This window comes from Rhinopithecus bieti, unplaced genomic scaffold (genome assembly GCF_001698545.2).
Source record: "Rhinopithecus bieti isolate Rb0 unplaced genomic scaffold, ASM169854v2 scaffold_35305, whole genome shotgun sequence".
Lineage (NCBI taxonomy): Eukaryota > Metazoa > Chordata > Mammalia > Primates > Cercopithecidae > Rhinopithecus > Rhinopithecus bieti.
In genome coordinates, this window is record NW_016814878.1 from 228,354 (window position 1) to 240,128 (window position 11,775).

General features: G+C 33.0%; 1 protein-coding gene across 1 annotated transcript in view; it reads left to right on the top strand.

Moving 5' to 3' along the window:
• TBCK (TBC1 domain containing kinase) overlaps positions 1-11,210 on the top strand; it is a 114,388-nt gene extending 103,178 nt beyond the window's left edge. The window contains exons 21-22 of the mRNA XM_017852588.1: positions 10,018-10,054; positions 11,020-11,210. Of these exons, the coding sequence (XP_017708077.1) occupies positions 10,018-10,054; positions 11,020-11,210 (228 nt within the window). The remainder of the gene's footprint in view (positions 1-10,017; positions 10,055-11,019) is intronic.
• Positions 11,211-11,775: the final 565 nt, after the last annotated feature.

The following is an 11,775-nucleotide window of genomic DNA, read 5'->3' on the forward strand; positions in this document are numbered from 1 at the left end:
AACCTACCGATTTCACAGTGGCAGATATTAGCTTTCCAAAATTTTAATCTCTATCTAAAAGGTCTTATTTTTTCTTAAAGTAACTGTTTCACTTTGTACATTTAAAAAAATCATTGTCATTCTTTCAAATAAACATAGTATTTCTCGCAAAAACCATCAATGTTAGCTCACAGATGATTACCCAAGTGCTTTACCTCTTTGTACTTCAATTGATATAACAAGTGCTTTACACTTACTTCCATTTCATTTCACAAATTTTAAAAGAGATGTTTAATAAATTTAATAATTTTTACTCCTTCACATGACCATTATTATACTTTGGTCCCTGTGCCTTAAATTGTGGTAAGATACTAGCAGTTTTATCTACCAGTGGCTTTGCACCACTAGCACAAATATCAATCCAGTAAAAAGAGCAAATCATTTTAGTATTATTATGAAAATAGCTTTGAATTGGTGGACCCCTGAAAGGTCTCAAGGACCACCAGAGGCCTGTGACCAAGATTTAAGAAGGCTGGTATAGAGGTTAAGTACTCAGACACTTGTGCCAAATGCCCAGGGTTCTAAATTCTTGCTATTCCATATGCGAATTACATAATCTTTTTTTAGTTTTAGTTTTGGTTTTTTACCTACAATTCTCTTACCATTGATGTACATTATAATAAATTCTACCTCATAGTGGTGATTAAATTAGAGAATGCATATAAACTGTTCAACACAGCTCCAGGCACACTATAACTGTTAAGGGGTATTGTTCTTTAATTAATATTATTATACTTTGATCATGTTGCATTATTTCTTTGATTATATTAATATGATTCATATTTAGAAGAACATTATATTACAAGCTATAATGGATATATTATTTTGCTATGTCAGTTAATGAATAATCTGTCAGAGGAGGTATGGTACTAATAAAAATAAAAACTTGCATAGTTGTCTGAATTGATGAGATTTTCTGCCACTTTGAATTTTAATCTTTTTTATTGCTCGATTTTTGAAGGTACTTCTCTGTCTCCCACAAAGTGCTACATAACATGTTTTATAGTCTTTCTTTTACTTAAAGTAAATTAGAATGAATTATGTTTGAAATTTTTGAAAAGTTTTTTGTGGTAATCAATGAAATAATTGAAATGTATTCTGGAATTATAGCTAATCTTTCCCAAAATGATAATGTAGATCTCAGAACCATTAAATTATCCAAGTGATTTTCTTGTAAGTTTTCAGTGTATAGTTCTTTAGTTCAATATTGTAAGCCAACTAAGAATAAATAGTAAAAGGTATGTTTATACAGTTAGTTATTTTTTATTTGTTTCTTTTTTTATTTAGGGAACTCATGACCTATAAAAGATGTAACTAATATAATTTTTGGTATATAGGGGAAAAAAATTAACCATTTACTTTTTGAGTCCAAGGGATCTTTTACATTATTGTTATATGTTTAAGTCATTTTGTGAATAATTTGCCGAAGTGGAATAAAGCATAGTAAAAAACTGTATTAAAATATTTAGTAATAATTTAAACACAACAAACCCAAAATTTTATGTCATATATTCCTTATTTTGAATGTATATATGTGAAAATATATATGTGTATGTGTCCTTTGAATTTACTGTTCAGCTGTCATACATGAGCCTGAAGGATATCCATCACGTAAATACCGATTCCAGATTTCAAATATGTCTCTCTCTCATAGGTTCTAGCTGATTTCTGGTTCTTCTTGCACTTGCATGGTTAAAACACAATCATCAAAATGAAACATTGACAGAGCTCATAACTTTGTTGAAGAACAGCTGTCTTTTCTTCCATAATTTGAAAACATTTTCATTTTTAGATTTATGAACACAAATTAGAATAAATTTAATTTTTATTTCTATATCATTTATTTCTTTATAATTACATTGCAAACACATACACCTATAGCATTTATTTGCTTAAACTGTATCAAAAAAATTTTGGTATACAAATATCATTGAAAAATCCAATATTACTTTCATATATCCTTTTAGCAAAGTAAAATGGCCCAGGTTTCTTGTTGCAAAATATCGTGTGGTGAGGCCCTTTACTTTGAATGACTGACTGAATGAGAATTCTAGACTGATTTATTGTTTACTCTGATAGCTATGTTTGAGGAAATTCACCTAAGAGATTGTCATCTGAGCACTCACAATTTGCAGTATCACTTACATAACTAATTTTACCATTTGACTTGAGTTAAACTGTTGCTATCTTTTTGTATTCATCTTCTGATGAGTCCAGTAATTGTAAAACATTGTCCTCTGTTAAGAACATTTTCCTCTTTTCTTCTTAATAAAGGTGGAAAATGAAAAATTCTCAATCTTTAGCTGTGTTCAATGAACACGTAAAAAAACAACAAAAAATCTATAATGATGGTGTCTCTGTACATCTTTCATATCTTCTTGAAAGATGGTGCAATATTATGGCTAGCACAAAAGAAAATGAAGGATGGCATAATAGTGATGATTTGTTTTGATACTGTACTATCCTTGTAGATGATTCCATCATTCTTCTGTTTTCTTATTAGTGTTTTTATGCATAGTTGAGAATAATTAATTGATAATGATGAAATAATTCTTACTGATAAATAAAATATTTTATACAGTGCCTAGGAGTCTTATTCTTTTACCTTCTGGTCATACCTTTCCTATTTAAAAAAAAAAAAAATTGTGTGTCTTTTGTTATAGGACTTAATGAGGTTACCTCAGAACTTTGGCTTGTTAAAATACTTTTCCATTACTGAAGATTCTGGGTGATCATTGTAACTCCTATATTTAAGTCTACTAAATGCCAGGTGTTCTAGATCCATTAACTAGTCTTCACAATCATCCTAAAGGTTCAAGGAGATAACTTTATCAGGTCACAAAGTACAGATATTTACACATTATTTTCTGGAATGTCTATATGTATGTTTCCCTAATGTACATATAGAGAATCATTCCAAAAACATTAAATTCATGGTCAATATGTATTACATTGAAGGCGTATAATAGTTTAAATATGAAAAGACTTGTGACTTATGATAGACAATATAGCATGCTTAAAAAGGATGTGGATTAAGAAAATCAATAGAAAGGGACTCCCCTTTGTAGTAGTAAAATGTAATTTTCTGCTTTTCAAAATCAAGAAAATTATCCCCTGCCTTTGTTTTCCTATTGATGGTTCTAAATTTGACATTACCAGACCACATGGAAGGATCTCATGAAATGCTAAATATCACTACTCTTGCTTGATATTGCTAGGGGGCAGCATTTACTTAGCTGACTGTGTAGAATAGCACTACACCAAATGAATTGTGCATAATTTCATGATCTGGAGAAAATACTTAGAGTATGTATGATTTCTTTTCATTGGATTTTACTTTCTATTAAATTAGGAAATAGCTAATAATATCTCTAATATTAAATTGCTTTTCTTTTTAATTAAAACCTGCCTGGTATTCAAAATTATTGTATCTTGATGTCTTTTTTGTATCAGGCTATATTATGAAGCTGTGCCAATATCCTGAGTAATTAAGATGAAAATATCAAGATTTTAAAAAGAAGAAATATAGAAAGAAAAAAATAATAGGCATTACCATCTCACAGAGTACATTACTTATTTATTAATCTTAATTATCCTTAATTGGTAAGAGATAACTGGTTCTGGTAAGCACCTAGGAGCTGTTACATGTTATATTAAAGATATTTATTCAACTTGAACTAATTATTACTTTTCAAATATCATTAGAATAAGCTTTGCTTATTTTAAATAATTTTTTTAATAATTATTGTCAAAGTATAGGTACATAACAAAATCTCAAGTTTAATTTTTTAAATATATCCTGCTATTTAATATGAAGGATTTTTTCCCAATATTAAGCAAGGAAGGACTAACTCATTTTCTCATTATTTCATATTTGTTGAAAACTTCTTAAGAAAGTATATAATCTCATGACTATTTGGATCCTTAATCACTTTCATTTATCTTCATTGTGTTTTTCATTCATTCTTTCAACAAATATTTGAATGATCCTTTCAACAAATATTTGTGTGCCTATTATGTGCCAGACATTTTTCTATGCCATGGATAATATGTCAGCAATAAAATAAGAGATAGACAAAAATCTCTGCCCTCATATTCTAGAGTAGATAGACAATAATGAAGATAAATATACTATATTGGTAGGTAGTGGTAAGTTCTAATTAAAATAAAAAAGCTAAAGCAGAGGTATGGATGTTATGTGCTCAGGTACAGGAGAGATTGTATTTTCATTATTTATTTACTTCTGAGACAGGGTCTTGCTCTGTCACCCATGCTGGAGTGCAGTGGTATGGTTATGGCTCATTGCAGTCTCAACCTCCTGGGCTCAAGTAATCCTCCTCAGCCTTCCAAGTAGCTGGGACCACCACACCCATCTACTTTTAAAATTTTTTGTAGATATGAGGTCTCCCTATGTTACCCAGGCTGGTCTTGAATTCTTGGCTCAAGCAGTCTTCTCGCTTTGACCTCCCAAAGTGCTGGGATTGTAGGAGTGAGCCACCGCACCTGACCATGAATTTTGAAATAAGGTAGCCAAGAAAACCTCACAGAAAAGCTGACTTATGAATAAATGCTTTAAGAAAGTAAGGGAAAGAGCAACCCAAACAGCAGCAGTTGCTACGGCCCTGATGTGGAAGCGTACCAGAGATGTGAAGGAGCAGCCAGCAGACCATTGTGACTAGAGCACAGTGAACAAGAAGATAAGGCCAAATAGGTAATAGAGGGCCATATTACATAGTTTTATTGATCATCGTTAGGACTTTGGCTTTTATTGTTAGAAGTGGAAAACCACTGATGCTTTTGAGCAGAGGAGTGATGTCTCATGTAAACATTTTAACAAGGTCATTCTGACTGCTATGCTGAGAGAAATCCAAGGATGGACAAGAATGGAATCTACAAAACTAGTCATGGACTATTGCAATAATCTAGGCAAGAGATAGTGTTGACTTGAATCAAGATATTAGCAGTGGAAGTAGTGGGAAGTTTTCATATGCTGCATATATTTTGAAGGTAGAGCCAGCAGGACTACTGGTGACAAATACACAGTGTGTGAGGAAGAGAGGAGTCAAGTACCTGAGCAATTGAAAGGGTAGAGTTGCTTCTAACTGAGATTTGGAATACTGTACTTGGAGGTATAGATTTTTAAGGAAGTCTCAGGAGCTAATTTTAGGATATGTGTATCTGTTAGACATGCAAGTGGAGGTAACAGGCATTTGGATATACAGTTTCAGAATTTGTAGGAGAGGTTTAGGGATGGAGCTGTAAATATGAGGGCCTTCAAACTATACAGTTATTATATGGAGAAAAATAGAAAAGATATCTAAGAACTGAACCTGGGAGACTCCAGGTAGAGAGTCAGAGAGAGGAAGAGGAGCCAACAAAGGAGATGGACAAGGAGCAGTCAGAAAGATAAGAACAAAACTAGGTGAGTACAGTGTTTTGGAAGCCAAGTGGAGGGAATAAAGTGTTCTGAATAAGTGAGAATAGTCAACTATGTCAAATCCTGCTGATTGGTAAAGAAAGATTGCAATTGAGAATTGGCCATTAGATTTAATGACACAGAAATTATTGATGACCAAGGTAAGAACAGTTTCAGTGGTGAGTTGGAGGCAAGAACTTGATTGGAGTGGGTTGAGAGAATATTTAATGAATATCTACTGCTCTTATTGTAAGCTCCCTGTAGCCTGGAACTGTGCTTTGTTCACTGCTATATCCTATCACCTAACACAGATCTGGCATGTATTAGGCACTTAGTAAATATTGAATTAATGAATAAATGAGTAAAATAACATTTATTCACAAGAATTCTATCATTCTCCTGCAGAGAATATTGACAGGAAAGGCCATAAGCTACTGTAACTTTGCTGCCATTACCTTATACCAGAACTTGTATTGTTGCACTTAATAGTAAAGCATTTTAGGTATCTGTTCATATGTCTGACTCTTCTGCCAGAGTGGGGCACATGGCATATAACCCAAAGCATTTCATATTGAATAAATGAACAAAAGCAAGCATGAATGAATGAAAGAGTGAATGAATATACCCAGAATTAAGTATAGTACAGTATGTTGTGATAAGTAATTATAATATAGAAATGATTACTATAATTATATATAATACAACTATATTATATATGATACAAACCATAGTGGGATAGGTATCATAAAAAATATACAAAAAGTTTTCACAGAACAAATGGCATTTGAGGCAGTCTTGGAAAAATCTTGTAGAGCTTTGATTGATGGAAATGATCAAGAAAGAGCATTCAAAGAAGAAAATGCAAAGTGCATTGTTAGGAAAGTAGTGTGTTCAGATCATAGTAAATCTGTCTTTGAGGGAAGTAGAACATGTGTAGGCAAGTGGGAAGGTGCAAAGAAATTTAGTCTGATGCCATTTCTTATACTGATATTAATAATAATACTACTTTAAATTTGCAGGTTGTTACTGTTTCCAAAGCATTTTCACATATATTATTTCTACATCACACCATCTCTATGACATAGTTAAGACAGACACTAGTTTTTCCTATTTCGAAAAATGAAGATCTGGGATTCACAGAGGTTAACTGACTTGACCAAGGCATGGTATCCAGTAATCGTCAGAGTCAAAACTCAGATGTATATTTTCTGACTCCAAGTCCTTGGCTTTTTCACTAATTCACAGTGGCCTTAAATGCAGGAGTACAAAATTGTACTTAATTTGGTATGCAGTGGAAACGTATTGACGTGGTGGAGCAGGGGAATGATGTCATCACAGTTGCATATTTAGAAAAATCAATTTGGCTAAAGGAAATACTGGACCAGGTAGAAACTGAACAATTATGAAACATTTGCAGTAGTCCATGAAAGAAAGAATGAGAACAAAAACAAGATTAGTTCAGTATGAATGGACAGAAGCAGAAGATTGAAGAGACCTTGTAAAATAATATCCATCAGACTTACTTTTATGCCTAAGATTTTTCTACCTAAATGATTATAATAATGGTGTTGGTAGAAAAAAGAGGTAGTTTGGGGGTGACCATGAGTGTGGTTGGGTGCAGTTAAGTTACGCTGAAACAATTTGATCCTTCCAAGGCTTGCTTTTAAGGTTGATTAAATGGGGCCAGAGAAGGTTGGTTTGGGAGCATAATTTTGCTCCATTACTAAAGCAGTACTCTCCTGACTACTCTCCCTAATGCCTTGTTTACAACAGTTGTGGGTGTTTTTTGTTTGTTTTTGTTTTTTTTTTCATTCTGGTTAGTGAGAAAATGAACTATTCTTGGCATGTTATGAGCTTGGCATTTTTTCCCTCTGATCATTTGAAGTGGTTTCTGCCCCACTTTGTTATGTATATGTACACAGTCAGATATATGTTTTCTGTGTACACACACACACACACACACACACACATATACATATATACTCTCCAGTAATTAGCAAAGATTTGAGGGGAACCTTCAGCAGACTTCTGGAGCTTTTTCTATGCAACTGTCTCTCTGGCAGCATCTTCCAGGACACTTTTTCCTGAAGATTATATCCACCTTGGTCTCTCCAGATTTCCTACTCTGCATATTCAGCTCAGGGCAACCACCAAGCTCTTTCTGGTTTTTCCTCCCTGTCAGTGGCCTGGAACTTTGCATGCAGTAAATTGGACAATTTTAGGGTTCATTTCATTTGTTTCTCCTCTCTTAGGTACCACTCTCTGCTGCCTAATATCTAAGATGTACAAATTGTTGTTTTATATATTTGGTCTGACTTTTAGGTGTTTCAGTTCAGGAGGTAAGTCTGGTTCCTGTTATGCCACCTTGGTCAGAAGCAGAATTCTTCCATAGATCTTAATGAAGCTAATTAAAAAGACTAATATGGGAGAAAGGCACTGTTAGCTAGTTGCTGAAATAATTTGAAGAAGATTCTTAATGACAATTAGCTTTCATCAAAAGGGGAGAAGGTAATGTTGATGCTGTGTCTTTAAAAGAGATGTTAAATAATAGCAATGAAACTAATTTTGCTGACTTTATTTTTTAATTTAAATTAAAATGGACAATTTATATTTTATTGTTTTCTACAACACTTACTCATTACAGTGAAGTCATATACCTTTGTACTTTTCCTTTTCCCATTTATGTTGTCCCTAGAAAATGTATCTAAATGTCAGCCTATAAAAAAATGGTGATATGGTGGAGATGAGTGAATTTTATTTCACATGTAGTACTTAGATTTTAATAAACCATGTACTTATCAAGTTCTTGACTGGCATCTTGATAGTATAAATACTCAATTGAGTGAAATGCACAGACAATATGCACCTTTATTCATAAATTCATAATTGCTAGATGCTGAAATAATATTTATTTAAACTAACCCTGTAGGTAGTAAAGAAGTCTTTAATAGCAGCCTGTATTAACTCACAAAGTGAAATAAAATTAGTACTTTTTCAGGTTTTTTGGTAAATTATTGTTGATTTTGATACTTGCTATTGACAAAGGAGATTTTACTCTACTTTTATAAATTAAGGATGATTTGTCACTTCCAAAACCTTCTAAAATTTGAAAATGTATATGTCTATATATATTTATATAGAACCATTTATACTATATATATAGCTATATATATGTGTATGTATGTATATATTTATAGGTAGTAAACAGGAAAATAAATTGGTCAGACTATTGTTAATAATGGTAATATTAGATCTTATTACTTTTAGTCTGTTATGAAGCATCCTGTTAATTGAGAAAGTGGTAACAAAAAGCACATGCTTCTTAACACCTTTTATTGAGACATTGTGAACATTTAAAAAAAAATACAGTTAAGAGTACCTCAGTACTTATGAGAACTGTATTAGGGTTCTCTAGAGAAACAGAACCAATAGGAGATATATAAGTATAGATAAAGGAGATTTATTATGAGTAATTGGCTCACACATTTATGGAGGCTGAGATATCCCACAATATGCTGTTTGCAAGCTGGACACCCAGGAAAGCCAGTGGTATAATTCAAAGTCCAGAGGCCTTTGTAATTCTGATTCCAAAGGCCTGAGAACCAGGAGGCTGGTGATACAAATCCCAGTCTAAAGGCGGGAGATTAGATGAAATGTTCTGGTTCGAGCAGTGAGGTAGAAAAGAAGAGGCACAGTCCTCCTTCCTCTACCTTTGTTTTGTTCAGTCTCTCAGTTGATTAGATGATACCTACCCACACTGGGGAGGACAGTTTACTGAGTCCACTGATTCAAATGCTGATCTCATCTGGAAACACCATCTCACACACACACACACACACACACACACACAAATAACATTTAAACAGATACCTAGGTATCCCCTGATCCAGTCACTTAACTAACACAAGGATCTTTAAAATCTCAGAAATATTCTGTACAAACCTGAAAAGTAAAATATACCCTTGAAATTAGTATCCCAGTATTGCGTTTGGATTAGCCACGGTCTTGAGTCTATTCTTTGGTGAAATGAAGACATACTGTGAATAATCTTTGGCAAAAGAGTCATCTACATTTGTAATGTGGATAGTAATAACTGTAATTACCTATGTTAAAAGAAAAACCTTTGACAAATTAAATCTAACAGAGTTTAATTGAGGAAAGACCGATTCATAAATTGGCAGCCCCCAAGCCAGAAGAGGTTCAGACACTCCAGCATAGCCATATGGTGGAAGATTTATGGACAAAAAAAAAAAATGACCTACAGAAACAAAAGTGAGGTACAGAAACAGCTAGATTGGTTACAGCTCAGCATTTGCTACAGTCTTGTTTACACATCCAGTTAGATTACCGTTCACTTTGTATGGAGAAACCTTTAGGCCGAACTTAAAACATTTAAGGAGGCAGCTTTAGGATAAACTTAACACTACATTCTCTTTTATTTTAACCAATAAAGTAGACAAAAACATAGAATTTACATTACCATTTAGTTTATTGGTAATCATTCTAATTACCTCTTTTATTTCCTTTTTATCCACTCCCTGTACCCCTTTTTCCACTCATAGCTTTATGCCATCCCTTGGTTTCTCACCATGTTTACTCGTAAGTATCACTTTCCCTGTTTTTTTTGATATTGTATTAGTGCAAGGACAGTCCAGTGCCTCCCCATATTTTATATTTGCAATAATATTGAGCAGATATAGTAAGTCTTTTTATGTATTTCTAACATAATAGAGTTGGGTAGAAAAGAATTTCAATCGTTCTGATCCGTGAATATCAAAGTGAGAATTCTATAAAATAAAACCTATTGTACATTTCATGATACTTGTACAAACTCTGTCCCCTTTGAAAAAAATTATCAACTGTAGTATTTACATAAAGCTTATAAGGGCAACTATTACAACCAAATCAGGCTTAATTTTCAGAGATTCTTCAATAACTTTTATTTTTTAAACTAGGATTCCTCTAGAAATTAAGCAGATTATGTGAATGTGTAATATTTTAATTTGCTACAAATATTAATGAAGTGGACATCCTTACCAATAAAAAATATGGTTTACATAGTAACTGTAATAATATTTGAAGTAGATCTTTATGCACTGGCCTGGAAGATATACATAGTATTGTTAATAAGAAAAAGGCAGTTACAAAAAATAGAAAGCTGCTCATAGGATTTTTGGTGGGAATTTATTAAAACAGTTGTTTAGATAATATAATAGATATGTCATTTTACTGTACCTAAAACAACACTAAAGTTCATCTAGATAAATAAATCTGTGAGAATAATATAACTGGAAAGTTCTAGGAAGACATATTATGAATGGTTAATAGGGTTAAAAATATTATCTGTTTGGCCAGTCTGATTATCAATTTTTTAAGATGCCTTAGGAAGCTATAAATTTTCAAAGCCAAATAAACATTTCATTAAAAGAGTTTGGTAGTATTAGCTCTTCAATAATAGTTTTGACCATAAGGTAATAATTATAGAACTAGTAAAGTAGGTTGTTACTGTTTTAATTGTTATTATTTTGGTTTTTTAATTTATTTATATTTTTATCATTTTACAGATGTGTTTCCACTACACAAAATTTTCCACCTCTGGGATACCTTACTACTTGGGAATTCCTCTTTCCCATTCTGTATTGGAGTAGCAATTCTTCAGCAGTTGCGGGACCGGCTTTTGGCTAATGGCTTTAATGAGTGCATTCTTCTCTTCTCCGATTTACCAGGTATAAATCTAAATAAATGGAACCATTAAATGAAATTTGACTATGAAATAATGACACATTCTTAAGCCATTCGCAAAAATAACCATCCAGGCCTTCAGCACCTCTTCTCTTTGGGCCTCATCATCCTCTCTGGATTCTCTCTTTCATATACTGCCTCTTCTGCTGATCCAGCATTGTAAATACAAATCTGGGTCATACCAGCTCACTGTGATTTACATCCATCTTGGTAATGCCACTAAATGGGTAAAAGGCCAGGAAGTGGGGGCAATATCATATTTGCTCTTTTGCTTAGGACAGGGGCTGTTTATCTTCAGTGATGGAGAGTATAGAAAGGCCACTTGGGAAGGTGTTTAAGAATCTATGTTTATACAAAGATACAATTCACATGAAACTTTGTTCCCTCCTAGTGCTGCTTGCTAACAATTTGACAGTGTGACAAAAGGAAATACCTCCCTCTTAGGAGGACAAATCAAACTCCAGGGAAATTCTATGTCATGCAATGCAGGAGAGTATGTTAAGCTATATAGAGTATTCACAAGTGAGGAACTTGTAAACCTAGGAGTTGAATGTTTAAATGTAGAAATAATGGATAAC